Raw genomic sequence first — 20,411 nt, 5'->3', positions numbered from 1 at the left:
ATGTAGGTACACAGAGATTGGGTCGGTTTTGCAGGCGATGGTAGGAAATGTTCCAGCAATGAGTGGCTTTGAGGAGCAGGTTGTTGTTCTGCCTGGAGCTTTGCTTCTTGGTGGTTCCCTGGTTGGAAACGCAGTACAATACTTTTCACTGTACCTCGGTACATGTGACAATACACCCAAATCCAAATCTGCAGATTACCGACCATACACCCAAATCCAAATCCGCAGACTACCTGTGAGGCTGTGGTAAACCACTGTTAGCATATTATATGTATTGTGGTAAACTGTTACTGTACTACATGTATTGTGGTAAACCACTGCCTGTTGGCTCTGCCTCCCCTTGGGCTCGGTATAAAGGTGGCTGACCTCCTGCCCTGCCTCAGTTTGGGATCAGAGGCCAGGAAGCTTTCTATTTAGCTTATTAAAGCCGCAGTTTTGTTCACTACTCGTCTTGTGTTCATTGATGGCACATCAATTTAATCAGGTAATGTTTAAAGATGAATTCATCGCTCAAGCCTGATTGCCTGGAGCTGGACCCACAAGCAGCCGATGCCACTGCAACATTCAAGCACTGGCTAAGCTGCTTCGAAGCTTACCTCGGATCCTCCACCAAAGACGTCACCGACCTCCAAAAGCAGCAAATACTCAATGGGCGGGTGAGCCCGCAAGGTTTCCTTCTTATCAGAGACGCCCCCTCGTACAAGGAGGTGATAATGCCGCTGAAGGGACAATACGTCAAGTCAGTAAACGAGGTGTATGCTAGGCACCGTCTTGCCATGAGAAGACAACGCCCTGGAGAATCACAACCGAATTCCTGCATGCCTTATGGGTACTCGGCCGAAACTGTGCTTGACAGGCGGTATCGGCTATTCAAAACACGCAGCTGCTGATCAGGGACGCCTATGTCGCGGGCATTAAATCAAACTACATCCGCCAGCGATTGCTAGAAGGGGGTACACTTGGCCTCCCAGAGACAGTGCAGCTCTCAAACTTGCTGGAAGTGGCTTTCCAGAACATGGAGGCCTACACCTCCAACCACGCGGCACCCTCGTGGACCTCGCGGGCGCTGCCATCATCTGACTCTAGTGCGGCGCAAGCCTGTGCCGCGCAGCAGCCCGAAATTCTACTTTTGCGGCCAGGGTAAGCTTCCCAGACAACGCTGCCCTGCACGGAATGCGATTTGCAACGGGTGTGGGAGGAAGGACCACTTTGCCAAAGTCTGCCAAGCCCGGCCTGTCCCTAAAGTGCCTAGGCCCAGCAGCGCTGCCTGTTGCCTGACGGGGCCTCCCCCAGCTGCTGCACCACCCGCCATGTGCGACCCATGGGGGCCGCCACCTTGGGACCACTCAGCTGCCTCCCGGGAACCCTGCTCACCCGACCGGCCAACCCACCACCTTCCGAAGCTCGCCTCCATCACATTCGACCTCATCACCTCAAAAAATCCACGATGACCATCTGGATCAACGAGGACGAGACGGCTTGCCTCTTCAACTCCGGGAGGGAGCACAGGCAGCTTTATCCACCCACATATGGTAAGGTGCTGCTCCCTCCCAATTTTACCCGCGACCCAGAAATTCTCCCTGGCTTCCGGATTATATTCAGTAGAAATCCGGGGGTATGGTGTTGCGACCCTTTTGGTACAAGGCGTAGAGTACACTAACTTTAAGCTCTACATCCTCCCCATCTCTGCGCTGCCCTATTACTGGGGCTCGACTTCCAGTGCCACCTCCAAAGCCTTATCTTAAAGTTCAGTGGACCCCTGCCTCTCCCCCCTCCGTCTGTAGACTCGCGACCCTGAAGGCCGCCCCCCCCTCGCTCTTCCCTAACCTCACCCCGGACTGTAAGCCCGTCGCCACTAGGAGCAGACAATACAGTGCCCGGGACAGGGCCTTTATCAGGTCGGAGGTCCACTGACACCTACGAGGGGGGATCATTGAGGTTAGTACCAGCCCCTGGAGAGCCCAAGTGGTGGTCGCCAAGACTGGGGAGAAGCACCAGATGGTCATCGACGGCAGTCAGACTATCAACCGGTACATGCAGCTCGATGCGTACCCCCTCCCCGCATATCTGGCATGGTCAATCAGATTGTGCAGTATCGAGTCTTCTCCACAGTTGACTTGAAGTTCGCGTACCATCAATTCCCTATCCGCCCGGATGACCGCCAATACACTGTCTTCGAGGCAGATGGCCGCCTCTATCACTTCCTCAGGGTTGCCTTTGGCGTCACCAATGGGGTCTCGGTCTTCCAGCGAGAAATGGACCAAATGGTTGACCAGTACGGGCTGCGGGCCACGTTCCCGTACCTAGGTAATGTCACCATCTGCGACCATGACAAAAACCTCCGGCATTTCCTCCACATCGCTAAGCTCCTTAACTGTCATAATATACACCAGTATATCATGGTGCAGACACATACTGATGGACATACACTGGGACCAATCGACATGCACAAACACCATAGCCAATCACCAGTTAGAATACACACACTATAAAGGCAGAGGGCACCACGGTTCCCGCTCATTCTGGATGCTGCCTCTCAGTAGAACAAGAGCTCATCAAGTTTAGCACAGACTCACACCACGGGCTGAGAGATTCAACTGGTTCGGACAGGGTTAGGTCTCTAGTTAAACTAGCATAGTTTAAACCCACAGTTCTCGTATGTCGATTAGTTAGCAGATAGTTAATAAAATAGAGTTGAACCTTCCTCAGTGTTGGTGGTACATGTTGACCTCGCAAGTCTACATTATCCAACACTTCATTAACCTCACATACAATAAGGAGAAATGCGTTTTCCACACAACCCGCCTATCCATCCTTGGCTACGTTGTGGAAAATGGAGTCCCAGGGCTCGAACCTGACCGCATGTGCCCCCTCCTGGAACTTCCCTCCCCCACTGCCCCAAGGCCCTGAAGAGATGCCTGGGGTTCTTCTCTTACTATGCCCAGTGGGTCCCCAATTATGCGGACAAGGTACGTCCACTCATTAAATCCACTATTTTCCCCCTGACGGTTGAAGCCCACCCGGCCTTCAACTGCATCAAGGCAGATATTGCCAAAGCCGCGATGCACGCTGTGGATGAGTCCATTCCGTTCCAGCTGGAGAGCGAGGTGTCCGACTTTGCCCTGGCTGCTACCCTCAACCAGGCGGGCAGGCCCGTTGCTTTGTTCTCCCGTACCCTCCATGCCTCTGAAATTCGACACTCCTTCGTCAAAAAGGAAGCCCAATCCATTGTGGAAGCTGTGCGACATTGGAGGCATTACCTGGCCGGCAGACGATTCACTCTCCTCACTGACCAACGGTAGGTTGCATTCATGTTTAATAATACACAGCGGAGCAAAATGAAGAACGACATGATTCTGAGATGGAGGATCGAACTCTCCATCTCCAACTATGATATCTTGTACCGACCTGGGAAGCTCAATGAGCCTTCAGATGCCCTAACGCACGGTGCATGTGCCAAAGCACAAATAGACTGACTTCGGGCCCTCCACAATGACCTCTGTCACCCGGGGGTCACTAGTTTTAAAAAATTTATCAAGGCTTGCAACCTGCCTTATTCCATCGAGGAGGTCAGGACCGTGACCAGGGACTGCCAGGTCTGCACGGAGTGCAAACCGCACTTCTATCGGCCAGACAGAGCGCACCTGGTAAAGGCCTCCCGCCCCTTTGAGCGCCTCAGTATCGACTTCAAAGGGCCCCTCCCCTCCACTGACCGTAACGTGTACTTCCTCAACACCGTTGATGAGTATTCAAGATTCCCCTTTGCCATCCCATGTCTTGACATGACATCTGCCACCGTCATCAAGGCCCTGCAGAGTCTCTTCACCTTGTTCGGGTTCCCCACATACATCCATAGCGATCGGGGTTCCTCCTTCATGAGCGACGAGTTTCATCAGTTCCTGCTTAGCAAGGGCATCGCCTCCAGCAGGACGACCAGCTATAACTCCCGGGGCAACGGACAGGTGGAGAGGGAGAACGCGATGGTCTGGACGGCCATCCTGCTGGCTCTACGGTCTAGAAGTCTCCGGCTGGCAGGAGGTCCTCCCCGATGCGCTCCACTCCAACCGGTCGCTCCTGCGCACTGCCACCAACGAGACCCCTCACGAACGTATGTTTGCCTTCCCCAGGAAGTCCACCTCCGGGTTCCCGCTCCGGTCCTGGTTGACAGTTCCAGGAACCGTCCTCGTCCGGAAGCATGCGAGGAGTCCTAAATCGGATCCCCTCGTTGAGAAGGTCCTGCTCCTCCATTCCAATCCACAATATGCCTACACGGCACATCATGACGAGTGGCAGGACACAGTCTCCCTCCGGGATTTGGCACCCGCAGGCCCACCAGCGACCATCACCACCACCCCCGCCCCTACACCGCACCCCCTCCACCGATTCAACTACTGGGTGAAGAAGAGGACAACACGCTCCCGGTCGCGCAGGTCTCGACACCAGTGCCCACACCACAGCCAGGAGTGAGGTGACCACGGCGGAAGGTCAAGGCCCCCAACAGACTTGACCTTTAAGTCCATTTCACCCCCGCTGGACTCTTTTTAACAGGGGTTGAATGTGGTAAACCACTTAGTATATTATATGTATTGTGGTAAACTGTTACTGTACTACATGTATTGTGGTAAACCACTGCCTGATGGCTCCGCCTCCCCTCAGGATCGGTATAAAGGTGGCTGACCTCCGGCCCTGCCTCAGTTTGGGATCAGAGGCCAGGAGGCTTTCTGTTTAGCTCATTAAAGCCTCAGCTTCGTTCACTACTCGTCTTGCGTTCATTGATGGCTCATCGGAGGCTAAGTTTGTGTTAATACTGTACAAAAGGCCAGAGGCTTGGCTCAATTGACATGGTTCATTAATGGTTAATTACAGCTTAATGATCTGTTTCTGTGCTTCTGGCCACAATTCCATTGTTTCTCCTCAGAAGAGATGAGGTGGTTACTATCTTCTGGTATAATGAGTTTCGATCTCTCTCTTGAAAATGAAAAATGAAAATCGCTTATTGTCACAAGTAGGCTTCAATGAAGTTACTGTGAAAAGCCCCTAGTCGCCACATTCCGGCGCCTGTCCGGGGAGGCTGGTACGGGAATCGAACCGTGCTGGTGGCCTGCTTGGTCTGCTTTAAAAGCTAGCGATTTAGCTCAGTGTGCTAACCAGCCCCCTCTTTTGAGATAGTTCAGGTTGAGCGCGCCAGTCATTTCACTTTCTCTGCTTATGTTGACTACAAGGGGTTTGCACAATTGAGTGGGAGATTCCATCGGCTAAGTGAGGAATAATTTTGTTCTTGTAACTCCTGTGTTAGCTCCCAGAACATAGGACCGGTCATGTGACTTGTAGCAGCCATGTTTTTTGGTTCAGCAGAAAGTCAATTTTTTAAACACGGTGTAAAAGTAGAGCTTTGGATTTCTTTTTGTCTCATATGGACGTAAGACTAGCCTTGGTCACCCTAAAACCATGTTCCAGTAATGGCCACCAGGTGTGAAATGTGCTCACAAAGCCTGATCAGTAACAATGATTCAAACATCTGCAAGGGGAGGAAAGTATGCACTTATTATTAGAAACGTAGGGCTGAATTTTTCTAAGTGTCATCTCGGACGGAAAAGTGAAGGGTAGCCCACAGGCGCTATTGCTGGGTTTTCCCACTGTATTTAAAAACTCACTGACAAAAAAAAAATGAAGAGACAGATCCCGTGATGTCACACTGGTGGGGCGGACTGCCAGCAGAATCGGGGTGCCCTTTTAAAAGGGCGTCTGTAGACTTTGGTGTTAACATATAGGTGGAGGTCACATGTTAGGAGGTTCCCACTAGAGTTCTTGTTTTTGGCCCTTTTCAAGAAGGTGGTTCACCACCACTTTCTCAAGGACAATTAGCGATGGGCAAAATAAAATGCTGCAGCAACACCCATATCCTGTGAAAGAATTTTTAAAACATGCTTTTGAAACCTCGACTTCATTTTGGCTATTTTCCAATTGTGTTTTTGTTGCTTTTTATTTTTTTCTACTTTGTGTATCGACACCTTGGTTTTTAAATTTGATGAAAAATTCTGAAACTGTATTTGTAACATGCAGATAATACTCCAGATGCAGCTAAACTAGTGTTTTATACAGGTTTAACATAACCTCATTAATTTTTTATCCTGTGCCCCTCCTTATAAAGCCCAATAGAGTGCTCCCAACCTGTCTTGCTGCCTCTAATAATGTATGCACATAAACAGCCCAGTCCTTCTGCACCTCAAACCACCTTTTTAAAAATTATTCTTTTTTTTTCAATTGCATCTCATCATTCTTCCAAACAAATTGAATCACTTCACATTTCACTGCATTAAATTCCATCCGCCATTTGTCTGCCCAATTCCACCAGCCTGTCCATGCCCTTTCTACATCATCCTATTACAATTCAGAATGCTTCCAACTTTTGTATTTTCTGAAAATTTTGAAATTTTAACCTGCAGGCCATTAATGTATATCCGGAATAGTCAGGGTCCTTATGCTAATCCTTGGGGAACTCCACTATAAGCCTTCCGAAAAGCAACCGTTCACCATTACTCTTTCATTTCCTATCACTCATACATACACTCATGTACACATTCAATTTTAGGTGCTAATTGGCCTCACTCCTCTTATCACCATTCTTACTATTTTTATGCCGATAGATGTTGGATTCCCTTTAAAGATAGTTGCCAGTTTGCTGTTCAATTCCCCTCTGAACCTTGTTTATTTGGTCCAGCTGGCATCTGTTATAAAGCACACTTTTTCTGCATTATCTTTCTCTCTCTTTCATCATCCAGTGAGGTCTGGATTTGTTTGCACTCCCATTCCCCTTCGTGGGAACATACCTTGACTGTATTTGAACTATCTCTTCTTTAAAGACTGCCATTGTTCAGTTACAGTTTTGCCAGCTAATCTTTGATTCCAATTTATCTGACTCAGATTCATTCTTACGCCATTGGAGTTGGCTTTCCCCCAGTTAATTATCCTTACTCTGGATTGCTTCTTGCCTTTTCAATAGCCAACCTAAACATTATGATACAACGATTATTGTCCCTTAAACGTTCCCCTAGTAGGGAGGCATGTGGCGCAGTGGTTAGCACTGGGTCTGTGGCGCTGAGGGCCCGGGTTCGAATTCTGTCCGTGTGGAGTTTGCACATTCTCCCCATGTCTGCATGGGTTTCACCCCCACAACCCAAAAGATGTGCTGGTTGGGTGGATTGGCCACGCTAAATTGCCCCTTAATTGGAAAAGAAAAATAATTGGCTACTCTAAATTTATTTTAAAAAAGAAAAAAAAATGTTCCCTTACTGACACTTGACCCACTTGGCCTAGCTCATTCCCAAGAACCAAGTCTAGTAATGTGTCTTTTCTCACTGAACTGGAAACATGTTGCTGTAGAAAATTCTCCTGAACTGTGGGATCTCTTGCCTCTTTCTGCCCTTTACACTGCTTCCTGTCAATAGTCAGGTAATTAAAATCCCTTTCAATTCCGCACTTCTCCGTAATTTTCTTGCAAGTTTATTTCTTTATGTCTTGACGGCTGGTTGGTTTGCTATAGGTTACACTGAGTAATGTAATTTCACCTTTTTGTTCCTGAGTTCCAGCCAAATAGATTGTGTTATGGATCTCTCACGGACATCCTCTCTTTCCAATAGTGCAGTGTGTCCTCCTGAATCAATATTGTTACCCCTCCCTCTTTGTTTCCTTTTGCATCTTTCTAAAACATCTTGTATCCAGGAATATTCATTAATTAGTCCTGCTCTTCTTTGAACCGGACACTGTTATCACCAAAACATCATAATTCCACACGGGGATTTGCATCTGGAACTCACCAATTATATTTACCGCATGCAATGCATTCATATCTATGCCTTGTAACCCTAGTTTAGAGTTTATTACTTTCCCTCTTAACGCTGAATCCACAAAATGCCTTACTGTTTCTTACTCTAGTAAAATTCTTTGCACTGCCATAGTATTACCTCCTGGTTCCCACATCCTTGCCACGTTAGTGTAAACCCTCAACAATAGATCTGGAAATAAATTGATTGCGGCTCCTTTGTCCAGCCTGTAGGGATCGCATGGATCCCATCTCCCTCATTACTGATCCCAGTGTTCCAAGACATTGTTAAAGTTAGGTGTTCGAATTTCTCTGGAATTGTTAGCGGTCCCAAACCAGTGAATCAGTGCTCAGTGTGTTAGCTCTGCTTCCCCAGTTGGTACCCACCAGTTTCTGTATGAAACTCGCTCTTGTCTTGACTTTGGCTACAGTGTTCTGGAGGTGTTGCCAGTAGATAAATGTACGGTCCAAAATAATGCCAAGATATTTTGATAGTGGGTTGTGAGTAAGTAGTCGGCTGCAGAAATGGACATGATGTTCTTCCCTGGCCTTGAATTGTTTAGATGGAAGGTTGAAATGACAGTCTTGGTACTGCTTGATCAACGTTTCCATTTCTGAAGTAGGGTTCCAAAGGGTTTAGAGTGCATGTACATAATTATTGGAACATGGTAAATAAGGTTGTTGAGTTGCAGGCAGAGCCAGTCACATGGGAATATGATGTTGTAGCAATAACGGACACCTGGTTTATAAAGAGGAAGACTAGATACTAATTAATACTGGGGACAAGATGTTCAGGAAGGAAAGAAGGGAGACGGGGTGGCAGTAGTGAGTAAGGAGTTTATCATAGTGTTGGAGCGAAAGGCTGTCCTGGACCAATCAAGGACATAGTTTATTTGATTAAAGTTGAGAACCAATTGAGGTCCTTTACACTACTGGCTGTAATCTATGGGCCACCAAACAATGGGGAAGATACAGGAAAACAAATTTGCTGTAAAATTAGAGAGGAGCAAGAAGAACAGAACATTGATAATCAATTATCCTAATATAAACTGGAATAATAACAGTGTACATGGCAGAAAAGGAGAAAAGTTTTGTTCCGGAGAATCTTCCTGATCAGTATGTTTCCCATCCAATGAGGAAGGAAGCTTTCCTGGACCTGGTTCCGGGGACAGAGATGGATCAAAGGATTCAAGTGAATCCAGCATCAGTAGGGAAAAATTAGAAGACACTGACTATACCATCGTAAGATTTAAATGAGCTATGGAAAAAGAGAAAGAGCAACCCTACAGTAAAAATATTTAATTGGAGGAAGGCCGTCAGTGGGTTGATGATGGATAAATTGAAATGAAATATTGGCAGGCAAAATTGTAACTGAACAATGGGCTATCGTTTAAAGAGGAGATGGTTCGGGCACAGTCAATGTTCATTTCAGGAGGGGGGAAACTAAAGCCAGGGCTCCTTGGATGACAGAAGAGATACCGAGTAAGATGAAACTGAGAATGAGTTCCTATGACAGATGTCAGGTTGATAATGACAGTGTGAACCAGGCTGAATATAGAATGTTCAGTGGGTCAGTGAAAGAGGGAATAAGAGATACAAAGAGAGAGTATGGGAAGAGACTGGTAACTAACATGAACGAGAATCCAAAAGTCTTTGATCGGCGTATAAATAGTAAAAGTGTAGTGTAAGCAGGGGTGAGGCCCATTCGGGACTAAAAAGTGATAAATGCACATCGGCAGAGGGGGTGGCTGAGGTATTAAAGGTATGATGCACCTGTCTTTTCCAAGAAAGAAGCTGCTGCCAATGTCATAATGAAAGAGGGGGTGGTTGAGATGCTGGACAGGCTAAAAACAGACAAAGTGGAGGTTTTAGAAAGACTGACTGTGCTTAAAGTTGCAAAGTTACCAGGCCCAGATGAATGCATCCAAGGATGCTCTGGGAATTAATGGCAGAAATACTGGAGGCAGTGACCATATTCTTCCAATCCTCTTGAGTGTCAGTGCCTGATAACTGAGAATTGGAACTATTATGCCCATATTCAAAAAAGGATGAAAGGATAAACATAACAAATACAGGTCAATCCATTGGACCTCTGGTTGATGAGAGTAATGCAGTCAATGTCATGTATATGGATTTCCAAGAGGCATTTGATAAAGTGCCACATATTTTCGGTAAAATTGAGACGTATGGAATACAAAGGCCAGTAGCAGCATTGATATGAAGTTGACTGAGTGACAGGAAATGGAGATATATGATTGTTTTTCAGACTGGAGGAAGGTATACAGTGGGATTCTCCAGGGGTCAGTACAGGAACCACAGCTTTTCTTGATATCAATGACTTGGATGTACAGAGCATAATTTAAAAAGAAAATGCACATCACATAGAAGTTGGAAGTATTGTGAACTGTGTGCAGGATGGCGAAAGCTTTCAAGAAGACATAGACAGGCTGGTGGAATGGTGGGGGGGAGGGACAAATGGCAGATGAAATTTAATACAGAGAAATATGAAGTGATGTAATTGGTTGCAAGAAAAAGCAAAATAATGGGCACATTTCCAAAGGGGATTCGGGAACAGAATGACCTGGGTTATATGTACATGAATCAGGTGACAGGGCAGGTTGAGAAAGTGGTCAATGGGGCATTCAGGATCCTAAGCTTGCAAAATAAAAAAAATAAATAAATAAATCGCTTATTGTCACGAGTAAGCTTCAATGAAGTTACTGTGGAAAGCCCCTAGTCGCCACATTCCGGCACCTGTTCGGGGAGGCTGTTACGGGAATAGTGTACAAAATAATGAAATTTTGGAAAGCATTGATTTGGCCTCAACTGGAATTGTTGCCATCAATTCTGGGCACCACACTTTTTGGTTAAGAGGATAGAAACTGAGATTGTTCTCCTTGGAGAAGTCAAGATGGCGCCGGAGCGAGGCGACTCTCTGCAAGCTCTCCCCAACAGATCCACTTTTTACTTAACTTATACTCGTTCTAATCTTTTAAAAATTAATTCTAAAGCTAACATTATTACTAACCTCTCTCTTTTAAATTGTATATCTTGTGTTGCCCTATTTTGTATTTTCTTGTATTTTCTTGAATTTTGTTTAATTCCCTTTTCTTCCCATGTACTGAATGACTGAATGATCTGTTGAGCTGCTTGCAGAAAAATACTTTTCACTGTACCTCGGTACACGTGACAATTAACAAATCCAATCCAATCCAATCCAGAAGGGAAGGTTGAGAGGGGATTTGGTCAAGGTGTTCAAGATCATGAGGGATGTAGACAGGGTTGATAGAAACTGTTTCCCCTGGCAGAGGGTTTGAGATCAATGGATACAGATTTAAGGTAATTGACTAAAGGTGATATGAGGGAATTTTTTTTTTTAACCCAGTGAATGGTTAGGATCTGGAATGTACTGCCTGAGAGGTTGATTGATGTGCATCAATTGTGACTTACAAAGGGAATTGCGGGTCTAAGGAGGGTTGGAAGAATATGGCCAGTTTAGCTCAGTGGGCTAGAAAGCTGGTTTGTGAAGCAGACCAAGGCAGATTCAATTCCGGCTGAGGTTATTCATGAAGGCCCTGCCTTCTCTACATTGCCTGAAGTGTGGTGAACCTCGGGTTCAATCACTACCAGTGAACTCTTCCCCCTCAAAGGGAAAGTCTATGTCATCTGGGACTATGGTGACTTTACTTACTTACTTTACAAAAGGGAATTGACTAAGCATCTGAAGATAAAAATGTGGAGATGTGGGACTGGCTGAGTTGCTCTGGTGGAGAGCCAGTACAGACTTGCTTTGCCAAATAGCTACTTCTGTGATGTTAATGTGATTTTAATAGAACAAAGAACAAAGAAAATTACAGCACAGGAACAGGCCCTTCGGCCCTCCCAGCCTTCGCCGATCCAGATCCTTTATCTAAACCTGTTGCCTATTTTCCAAGGATCTACTTCTCTCTGTTCCCTGCCCGTTCATATATCTGTCCAGATGCATCTTAAATGATGCTATCGTGCCCGCCTCTACCACCTCCGCTGGAAAAGCGTTCCAGGCACCCACCACCCTCTGTGTAAAAAAACTTTCCTCGTACATCTCCCTTAAACTTTCCCCCTCTCACCTTTAAATCATGACCCCTTGTAATTAACACCCCCACTCTTGGAAAAAGCTTGTTGCTATCCACCCTGTCCATACCTCTCATAATTTTGTAGACCTCAATCAGGTCCCCCCTCAACCTCCGTCTTTCCAACGAAAATAATCCTAATCTACTCAACCTTTCTTCATAGCTGGGGCCAAGAATTTCCCCTCCCATTAACCCCCTGTTGTCGGAAGGAGTAATATGCTTCCCAGGGATGAAATTAAACTCCGATCATGATGAAAGCAAAAGAAATGTTAAGAAAAGCTTCCTCCTCTCTCTGACATGGAAGATTAGTGCTTGGTTATGACTTACATGGCACTATGCCAGGGACATAAGAATTGTAGCCTGTTTGAAGGAAGTGTAACATCTTTCCACATGGAAATAAAATTGACGGTTTGCAGAATTCGGGGTGTGGGTGTCCCCTGGAGGAGGAGCCTCCATAAGTGGGCTTTTGCTGGTTTGGGAATCTGTTTCACCTAACTAAAAATGCCAGGAATACCAGACATGATTGCTTTGAACATCAATAGAAATCATTTTGGCTCCTGACATTTGGGGATTCACTCCTGAATGCTGACCTGGACGCTGAGGTGGGCCCTACTTTGTCAAAATTGGACGGGGGAATTGACGAGCACATATTATTTACGATAAAATCAACGTTTTTTGGGGATATCACTGTGACTGGCAGAAAAAATGTTAAAATCATCCAAAAATATGAAGAGATTAAATGAATAGGTCATGGAATTAACAGTTTATTTTAATTTGAATAAGTATAAGGGTATCACATTTAAGTATGGAGTACAAAATGTAAGCATACATTAGTAAAGATATCACTGAAACACTTTTGGGTGTAAACATGTTTAAGACATTTTTACAAGATTTCCCCGACTTCTCCACTAAAGTTACAGCAGATGTTTAGTTCTGTGTGTTCAAGTTCCATTCCTGGATCTGAACACGAGAATGAAATTCCACAGTGTTGAAATGCTCATCCGCTGATAGTAAGGTAAAGGTGTGGGAGAACCTCAATGGACAGTCACCCCTGTTTTCAGGAGTGGCACTCCTGTGGAATACCGAGAGAGTTCCATACAAATAGAAGTGTCATTCTTTGGTTGTGACGTTAACTAGAATCAGATAGCCTCTACAGATAGGGCTGGATAAAGTAAGATTAGTTTCTTCATTGAGAAGACTAAGCCAATATTCTCTGGAGTTTAAAAGAATACAAACTCAGAGTAGGCCATCTGGCCCCTCGAGCCTGCTTTGCCATTCAATAAGATCATGGCTGATCTTTTTGTGGACTCAGCTCCACTTACCCGCCTGCTCACCATAACCCTTAATTCCTTTACTGTTCAAACATTTATCTATCTTTGCCTTAAAAACATTCAACAGGGTAGCCTCAACTTCTTCATTAGACAGGGAATTCCACAGATTCACAACCCTTTGGGTGAAGAAGCTCCTCCAAAGGCATGTGAATATGTGGAATAAAAGATGGTGTAATTGAAAAGCTCTTGGTGGGCTTAATGGGGTAGATTCTGATGAGCTCTTTCCCTGGACAGGAAAGTCTAGAACTAGGTACCACTGTCTCAGGATAATCAGTTGATCACTTAAGATTTAGATAAGGAGAAATTTCCTCACTCACTGGTTATGAATCCTTAGAATCCTTGGCTGTATATGTTAAGTTATTGACACAAGGGTTCTGGGAATAGGGTGGCAAAATGGAGCTGAGGTAAATGGTCATCCATTTTCATATTGAATGGTGGGGCAGCTTTGAGAGGTCCTACGGCCTACTTTTGCTCTTGTTTCTTATGAAAGTCCTTTTATTTATCTGGTATTTAGAAAATAAATAAACATGTTTTCATTTGGAGGAAGGATTAAAAATGAACATGATTCAGTGCTTAAATCAAACTATATTTAGCTGGGATGCTTTGTTACCACGAACAGAGATTCAATGCATTTGTTTGAATTCATGAGGGGGAAAACTGAATGAAATTTAGCAAAACAAACGGCCCTCATTAATTTTGTATTCTCTTACTTACTTTTTAATTGCTAGTTTTCAGAACTATATGAGCCATCCATATTGGGGAAGTATTATCTGAAGTCGGTCATCACTGCATTTAGGTGAGTACAAGAGTATTTTAAAATTCCGTTGTATAGTTCTGAGTCAGTATTTTTTGTGTTTATTAAAATTAAAATTTATTTTAAGCAAGTATAATTCATTACTTGATAATATAAATGTGTTTGTGTTTAAAAAATAATCAATTTATGTCATATAGCTAAACAATTAACTCTACATTGTTACAATCAGGTGAGGAGAGGTGGGATAGTTCTCCTTTTCCACATCTGATCGCACCAGGTTTTCTTAAAATGATATGTTTGCCAATTCAGTGAGTGTTTAACTGTTTATATGCCATGACTGTAAAAGAGACAACCAAACAAGTTTCCTAGAGGTTTTTAAAAAAAAACGGATAGTTTTTATTACGCTAAATCCTGGGTAAATAAAATAATTAAAATGCTCTAATTTACCCACATGCATACTCAGATTTACATATACAGGAATAGATTACAAAATAAGATGATAGATTAAGTGATAATTTGTAAAATTCCTTTAAAGATTAAATTCTTATGTTTCTTGTAAGTTAATGACTTGGGCGGATTCAGGCTGAGCTCGGTTCTACTTCAGATTTTGATGTTAAGGCAGTTTTTTTAGAAATAGACAGGTGATTTACCTGTTCTTCCAGAGAAGCAGCTGCTGGATGAGTTCTTTCAAAATCTCTGGCTATGGCACACGGATAGTCAAATAGCAGACAGTGTTAGAGTTTGCAAGGTGAATATGGAGAGAACCCGTGGCCGACAAAAGGGTTTAATCACTTTGGCATATTTTCTGCTTCTGTCTCTGGCTTGGAGAAAATAGGTTCTTAAAGCACAAAACAGGGTTAGCAGGCTTGTCCCATGACCCCCTCACCAACTGCCTAATTACCCACATATGGTCACAGCTAGTGCATTCCTAGCCGATGGTTTTGCCTTAATTAGATTATGGCGAGGTGAATTCCTTCTCAGGCTGGGTTCATTGTCTCAGGTGATTACATGTAAAGCATAGTCAGCACCCAGGTGAATGGGGTAAGAGATGATCCCATTAACACACCATAAAGGTTTTCCAGCCAAGGAGTCTCGAACGGAACAGAGGAAATAGGAGCAGGAGAAAGCCATTTGCCACTCAAACCTGCTCTGCCATTCAATTAAATCATGGCTGATCTGCCTCAATGCTACTTTCCTGCACTATCCCCATAACCTTTGATGTCTTTACTGTCAAGAAATCTATCAATTTCTGTCTTGAACATACTCAATAACTGAGTCTCCACAGCCCTGTGGAGTAAAGAATTCCAAATATTTACCACACTTTGAGTGAAGAAGTCCCTCCTCATCTAGATCCTAAATGGCCTAGCCCTTATTCCCCTCCCCACCTCCCCATCTTTCCTGTATCTACCCTGACAAACCCTGGAAAAAGAATTGTGGACTTCAATGAGATCGTCTCTCATTCTTCATCTCTACAGGCGCCCTCAATCTCTCCTCATTGAACCATCCTGCCATCCCAGGAATCAGTCTGGTGAACCTTCATTGCACTCCCTCTATGGCAAGTATATCCTTCCTTGGGCAAGGTGACTAAAACTGTATGCGGTCCTCCAGGTGCAGTCTCACCAAGGCTCCATGCAATTGCAGCAAGATATCTTTACTCCTGAACTCAAATTCTCTTGCAATGAATGCCAATATACAATTTGCCTTAATTGCATGCTCACGTAGAGTGGTGCAAATGTTCAGCCATCTTGAATCTGTGGTTTCAATTCATTGGATTGTTGCCTCAGTCTCTTTAAAATTCAATGAGTAGTTTTTAGCTAGTAAATACTTTAAAAATATTTTTTCATAAAGCATATCCTTGCAACAACACAAATTCCTCTCTGTGTGAAGGTAATGGTCATCTCTGCTCTGGTAACTCGCATTTCTTTTGGATGCATCCCGTCTGTTTTGTTGCAGATCTTTCCCTGCAATGTTGCCTGTGAAGTGCTTATCCATGCAGCAAATGCATGATGTGCAACAAAATGATCTGACTTTGCGACATAACACGAGGACTGCTCTGTGTGGTTTTCCCAGCAACAGAGTGTATCCAGACCAGGAGCTATAGTCTTCCAAGTTTCAGTAACTAGAAATTAAGAAATAATCTGGTGTAGTCCAGCATGCATATTTAGAATATTTCACAGGGTTTGTCTGAAAATTGCCTATTCTCCAAATATAATGTCACATCACGTAAGTGCCCTGCCCAATTTTCTGGTCTTCTGTATTATTTGCATAATCCTGGCCTTCTTGTATAACACTTCTAGCAATAATTAAGACGGTAATGCAAATGAATGGGGATTTGGAGAAGGGTGCTCACATCCATTTTCGTGATGTGAAGATGCCGGCATTGGACTGGGGTGGGCACAGTAAGAAGTCTTACGACACCAGGTTAAAGTCCAACAGGTTTGTTTTGAATCACTAGTTTTGGGAGCATAGCTCCTTCCACAGGTGAGTCTGATGAAGGAGCTGTGCTCTGAAAGCTAGTGATTCCAAACTAACCTGTTGGACTTTTTCCATTTTGCAGTTACAGCTCCGCCCCTCCCCCACCACCCTGTCATTTCAAAAAAAGAATGTAGGGTGGGTAAAAAAAAATCTTGATTCAGAAGCAAATGTGCTGTTATGGATAGAGTTGAGCAGAGTTTTTAGCAAAGGGGCGGGATTCTCTCAGCCTGGAGCCTGGCCGGAGAATCCCCGCGACTGGCGCGAATTGCGCCATGCCGCCTTGACGCTGGCACCCGATTCTCCACAGAGCACATAATCGATGCCATTGCCGCCGGCGTGGTTGGCGCGCCGCTGGTCAGGGGACACTCCATGCAACCGGCCCGCCGATTCTCGGCCCGGGATGGGCCGAGCGGCCGGCGTAAAAATGCCAAGTTCCGCCGTAGTCGTCCACACCTGCTCTCAGCCAGCGGGACCTCGGCGTTGAAGGATCCAGGGGCGGCCTCTGGGGTGGGGGGGGGGGGGGGGGGGGGGGGGGAGGGCATGGTCCGACCCTGAAGGGGGGGCCTCCGATGTGGCCTGGCCCGCGATTGGGGCCCACCAATCGGCGGGCCGGCCTCTCTGGCTGGCGGCCTTGTTTCTTCTGCGCCGGCTCCTGTAGTCCTGCGCCATGTTGTGTTGGGACCGGAACGTTGAAGGAAGCCACTGAGCGTGCGCGAGTTGCCACCGGTGCCACTGTGCATGTGTGCATTGGTGCCACTGCGCATGCGCGGATCCCGCGGCGGTCATTTGACTCCGGGATCAGCAGCTGGAGCGGCGTGAACTGCTCCAGTGCCATGCTGGCCCCCTGTAGGGGCCAGAATTGCTGATCCCAAGGCTGTGTTGATACTTTGCGTCAGGATCACAGAATCAACACTTTGCGTAAGGATCACAGAATCCCGCCCAAGGTTTTAAGTCAAAATGTTTTTCTTTGGCTCACTGGGTCCAAAATGAAAAGAAAATATTAGATATGGTCCTAGTGGGCCAATTGCCAAATGGTATATTGGTTCAGGTGACTCCACCATTAATCTTATTAAACTTTTTACTTATGTAGCTTACGACTAAATCAGTTAGGTTTTATTACTTTGCCTTGGTAACCATTGCTTTTTCTAGGAAAACACATGTTATGTGATATGAAAGGCCCAGTATCAGGGGCATAACATTTGAAAATATGCTGCCAGTGTTTGGTCACCAGTTTTTAAGGCAATTCTGCCTGGTGAATGGAGTTGTTTTCTGTTGCATACGTGTGAATGTTCTGACACCCGTTGCTCTTCTGTTACTGTTGCAGTGAAGGAGAAGAAGGACTCCGGGCTTATTATTGGAGTAAATTCTCAGCTCCAGAGAATATAGCACACTACATCAAAAATGCAACCACATCTAACTTGCAACAAGTTAATGGAAAAAAACTGAAAGTGCCCATGCTGAACTATTCTGAAGAGATATCCTCCAACGAAGAAGATTTTGATGTTTACACAGTTGAGCTGTTTGGTAGTGTTTCTACTCATGTAAATTGAAGATTTGTGCAGCAGCCCTATTTATTCAAATTTCTCCTTCTGTGTGTATTCTTTTCAGATCTCACCGCAGTCATAGAATCCCTACAATGCAGAAGGAGGCCATTCAGCCCGTTGAGTCTGCACCGACCTTAGCTAGCCCACTCTCCCGACCCATCCCCATAACCCACCCAACCTTTGGACACCAAGGGGCAATTTAGTAAGGCCATTCCACCTAACCTGCACATCTCAGGACTGTGGGAGGAAACCGGAGCACCCGGAGGAAACCCACTGAACACTGGGAGGATGCAAAATTCACACAGTCACCCAAGGTTCAAATCGAACCCGGGTCCCTGGTGTTGTCAGGTAGCAGTGCTAATCACTATCTTTTAAACTTTTTGCAGCTTCAGGATCTGAAGAATATGACTTGACAGTAAAATCAGGTGAGAACTTTTTCAAACCTTACTATTATCATTAGTGCATCTATCCCATTGACAGACAGATATAACATTCTTAAAAACTGCATATTTACATGGATACCAAGACACTAAAGCATGATTGTTATCAATGGGGTCAATTGCCAAATGGTATATTGGTTCAGATGACTCCATCATTAATTTGTCTGATTAAATTTTCTACTTATGTAGCTTACGATTAAATCAGTTAGGTTTTATTACTTTGCCATAGTAACCAGAACTTTTTCTATTTGGGCAATTTGGATGGGACTGGGGTAGAATTGTGACTGGTTCTGGCACAAAAGTTAGAAGGCAAATTAATACATCTCTTGAAATGTCACCCAGAGCTGGTGCAGAGATTTGTTCACAGCAGCAGAGGATGTCAAAGACCAGAGCTCTGAGCTTCGGCAACACAGTGGAAGTCCACGTGGAGGAGGTGAAGTCCTCTTCTGCTCAAATGGTACCGGAATCAATAAACAAACTCAAAAGTAAACCTGGATAGAAGAGGTTTAACGTTAAATGCTGGATGATCATTCCCATGGACGGTGGGTTCAGTGCTGCAAGAGGTTCCACAATCTGCAAGGATGAGAATGATGTTTTGCTGTCTCAATTTCTCTGCATTGGACCTTGCGTTAGCAGTTTCTGCTCCACACCGCAACACCCCAAACTTTTATTTTTTCCATTTCACACCCACCTTCTTCAGTTACAGTAAGTTGCCGCACCATTATTCCTTCTTGTTACATTCATACACTTGCTGTTTTTGATGTCTGCAAACTAAGTAACATCCGTTCACCCAGTCACACCAACAAAGCCTTTTATTCTTCTGTTAATATTTTCCTTGCTGCCCCGTGGTGGTGGTGGCCCTGAGAGTCTGGGGGCAATGGAGGAGACATGTGGCAGCAGAGGGAGCATCGGTCTGGTCCCCAATCTGTAATAATCACCGGTTTGCCCCGGGAAGTATGGATGGGGGATTCCGGATATGGCTGAGAGCAGGGATTGAGAGGATAGGGGATATGTTTACAGAGGGGAGCTTTCCGAGTATGAGGACGCTGGAGGAGAAGTTTGGGTTGGCGAGGGGAAACTAATTCAGGTATCTGCAGGTGCGGGACTTCTTACATAAACAGATGTCAACTTTCCTGCTCCTACTGCTAAGGGGGATTCAGAACAGGGTAGTTTCCAAGAGTGGGTAGGAGAAGGGAGCGTCTTGGACATTTACAAGGAACTTATGGGGTCAGAGGAGATGCAGACTGAGGAGCTGAAGCGCAAGTAGGAGGAGGAGCTGGGAGGAGAGATAGAGGATGGTCTATGGGCGGACACGTTGAGTAGAGTCAACGCGTCCGCAACATGTGCCAGGCTCCACCTGATACAATTCAAGGTCGTTCACCGGACTCACCTGATAGTGGCCCAGATGAGCAGATCCTTTGGGGTGGAGACAGGTATGCAAAGTGCGGGAGGACCAGCGAACCATGTCCACATGTTCTGGTCATGTCCGAAGCTTAGGGGATTATGGCAGGGGTTTGCAGATGTCATGTCCACAGTGTTAAAAACAAGGGTGGCACTGAGTCCAGAGGAGGCAATTTTCAGGGTGTCGGAAGAGGGAGGAGGATGAGCAGAAAGAGGCAGACGTTCTGGCTTTTGCTTCCCTGGTAGCCTGGAGACGGATACTATTAGCTTGGAGGGACTCAAAGCTCCCAAAGTCGGAGATGTGGCTATCGGACATGGCTAGCTTTCTCTGTTTGGAGAAAATCAAGTTCGCCTTGAGAGGGTCACTGTTAGGGTTCGCCCGGAGGTGGCAACCGTTCGTCGATTTCTTAACGGAAAATTAATCGTCAGCAGAAGGGGGGGACGGTGTTAGTTTAGCTTGGATTGGGGGGTTAATAAAGGTGGGACCTGTAAGGGAGGGAGACAGCTTTTGCACTATGTTTATAGTTTCATGTAC

The 20,411-nt window shown here is 45.4% G+C and overlaps 1 protein-coding gene across 3 annotated transcripts in view; it reads left to right on the top strand.

Annotated features, from left to right (window-relative positions):
• The window catches only part of LOC119968901 (suppressor of tumorigenicity 14 protein homolog), a 105,904-nt gene that overhangs the window by 9,692 nt on the left and 75,801 nt on the right, over positions 1–20,411 (top strand). For 2 of the 3 annotated variants that reach the window (XM_038801873.1, XM_038801872.1), the window contains 3 exons: positions 13,991–14,058; positions 17,816–18,015; positions 18,422–18,460. In XM_038801873.1, the coding sequence (XP_038657801.1) occupies positions 13,991–14,058; positions 17,816–18,015; positions 18,422–18,460 (307 nt within the window). The remainder of the gene's footprint in view (positions 1–13,990; positions 14,059–17,815; positions 18,016–18,421; positions 18,461–20,411) is intronic. The other variant, XM_038801874.1, reaches the window with a different exon arrangement.

Source organism: Scyliorhinus canicula, chromosome 7 (genome assembly GCF_902713615.1).
Source record: "Scyliorhinus canicula chromosome 7, sScyCan1.1, whole genome shotgun sequence".
NCBI classification, from domain to species: Eukaryota; Metazoa; Chordata; class Chondrichthyes; order Carcharhiniformes; family Scyliorhinidae; genus Scyliorhinus; species Scyliorhinus canicula.
This window is presented reverse-complemented; position numbering and strand designations above follow the sequence as displayed.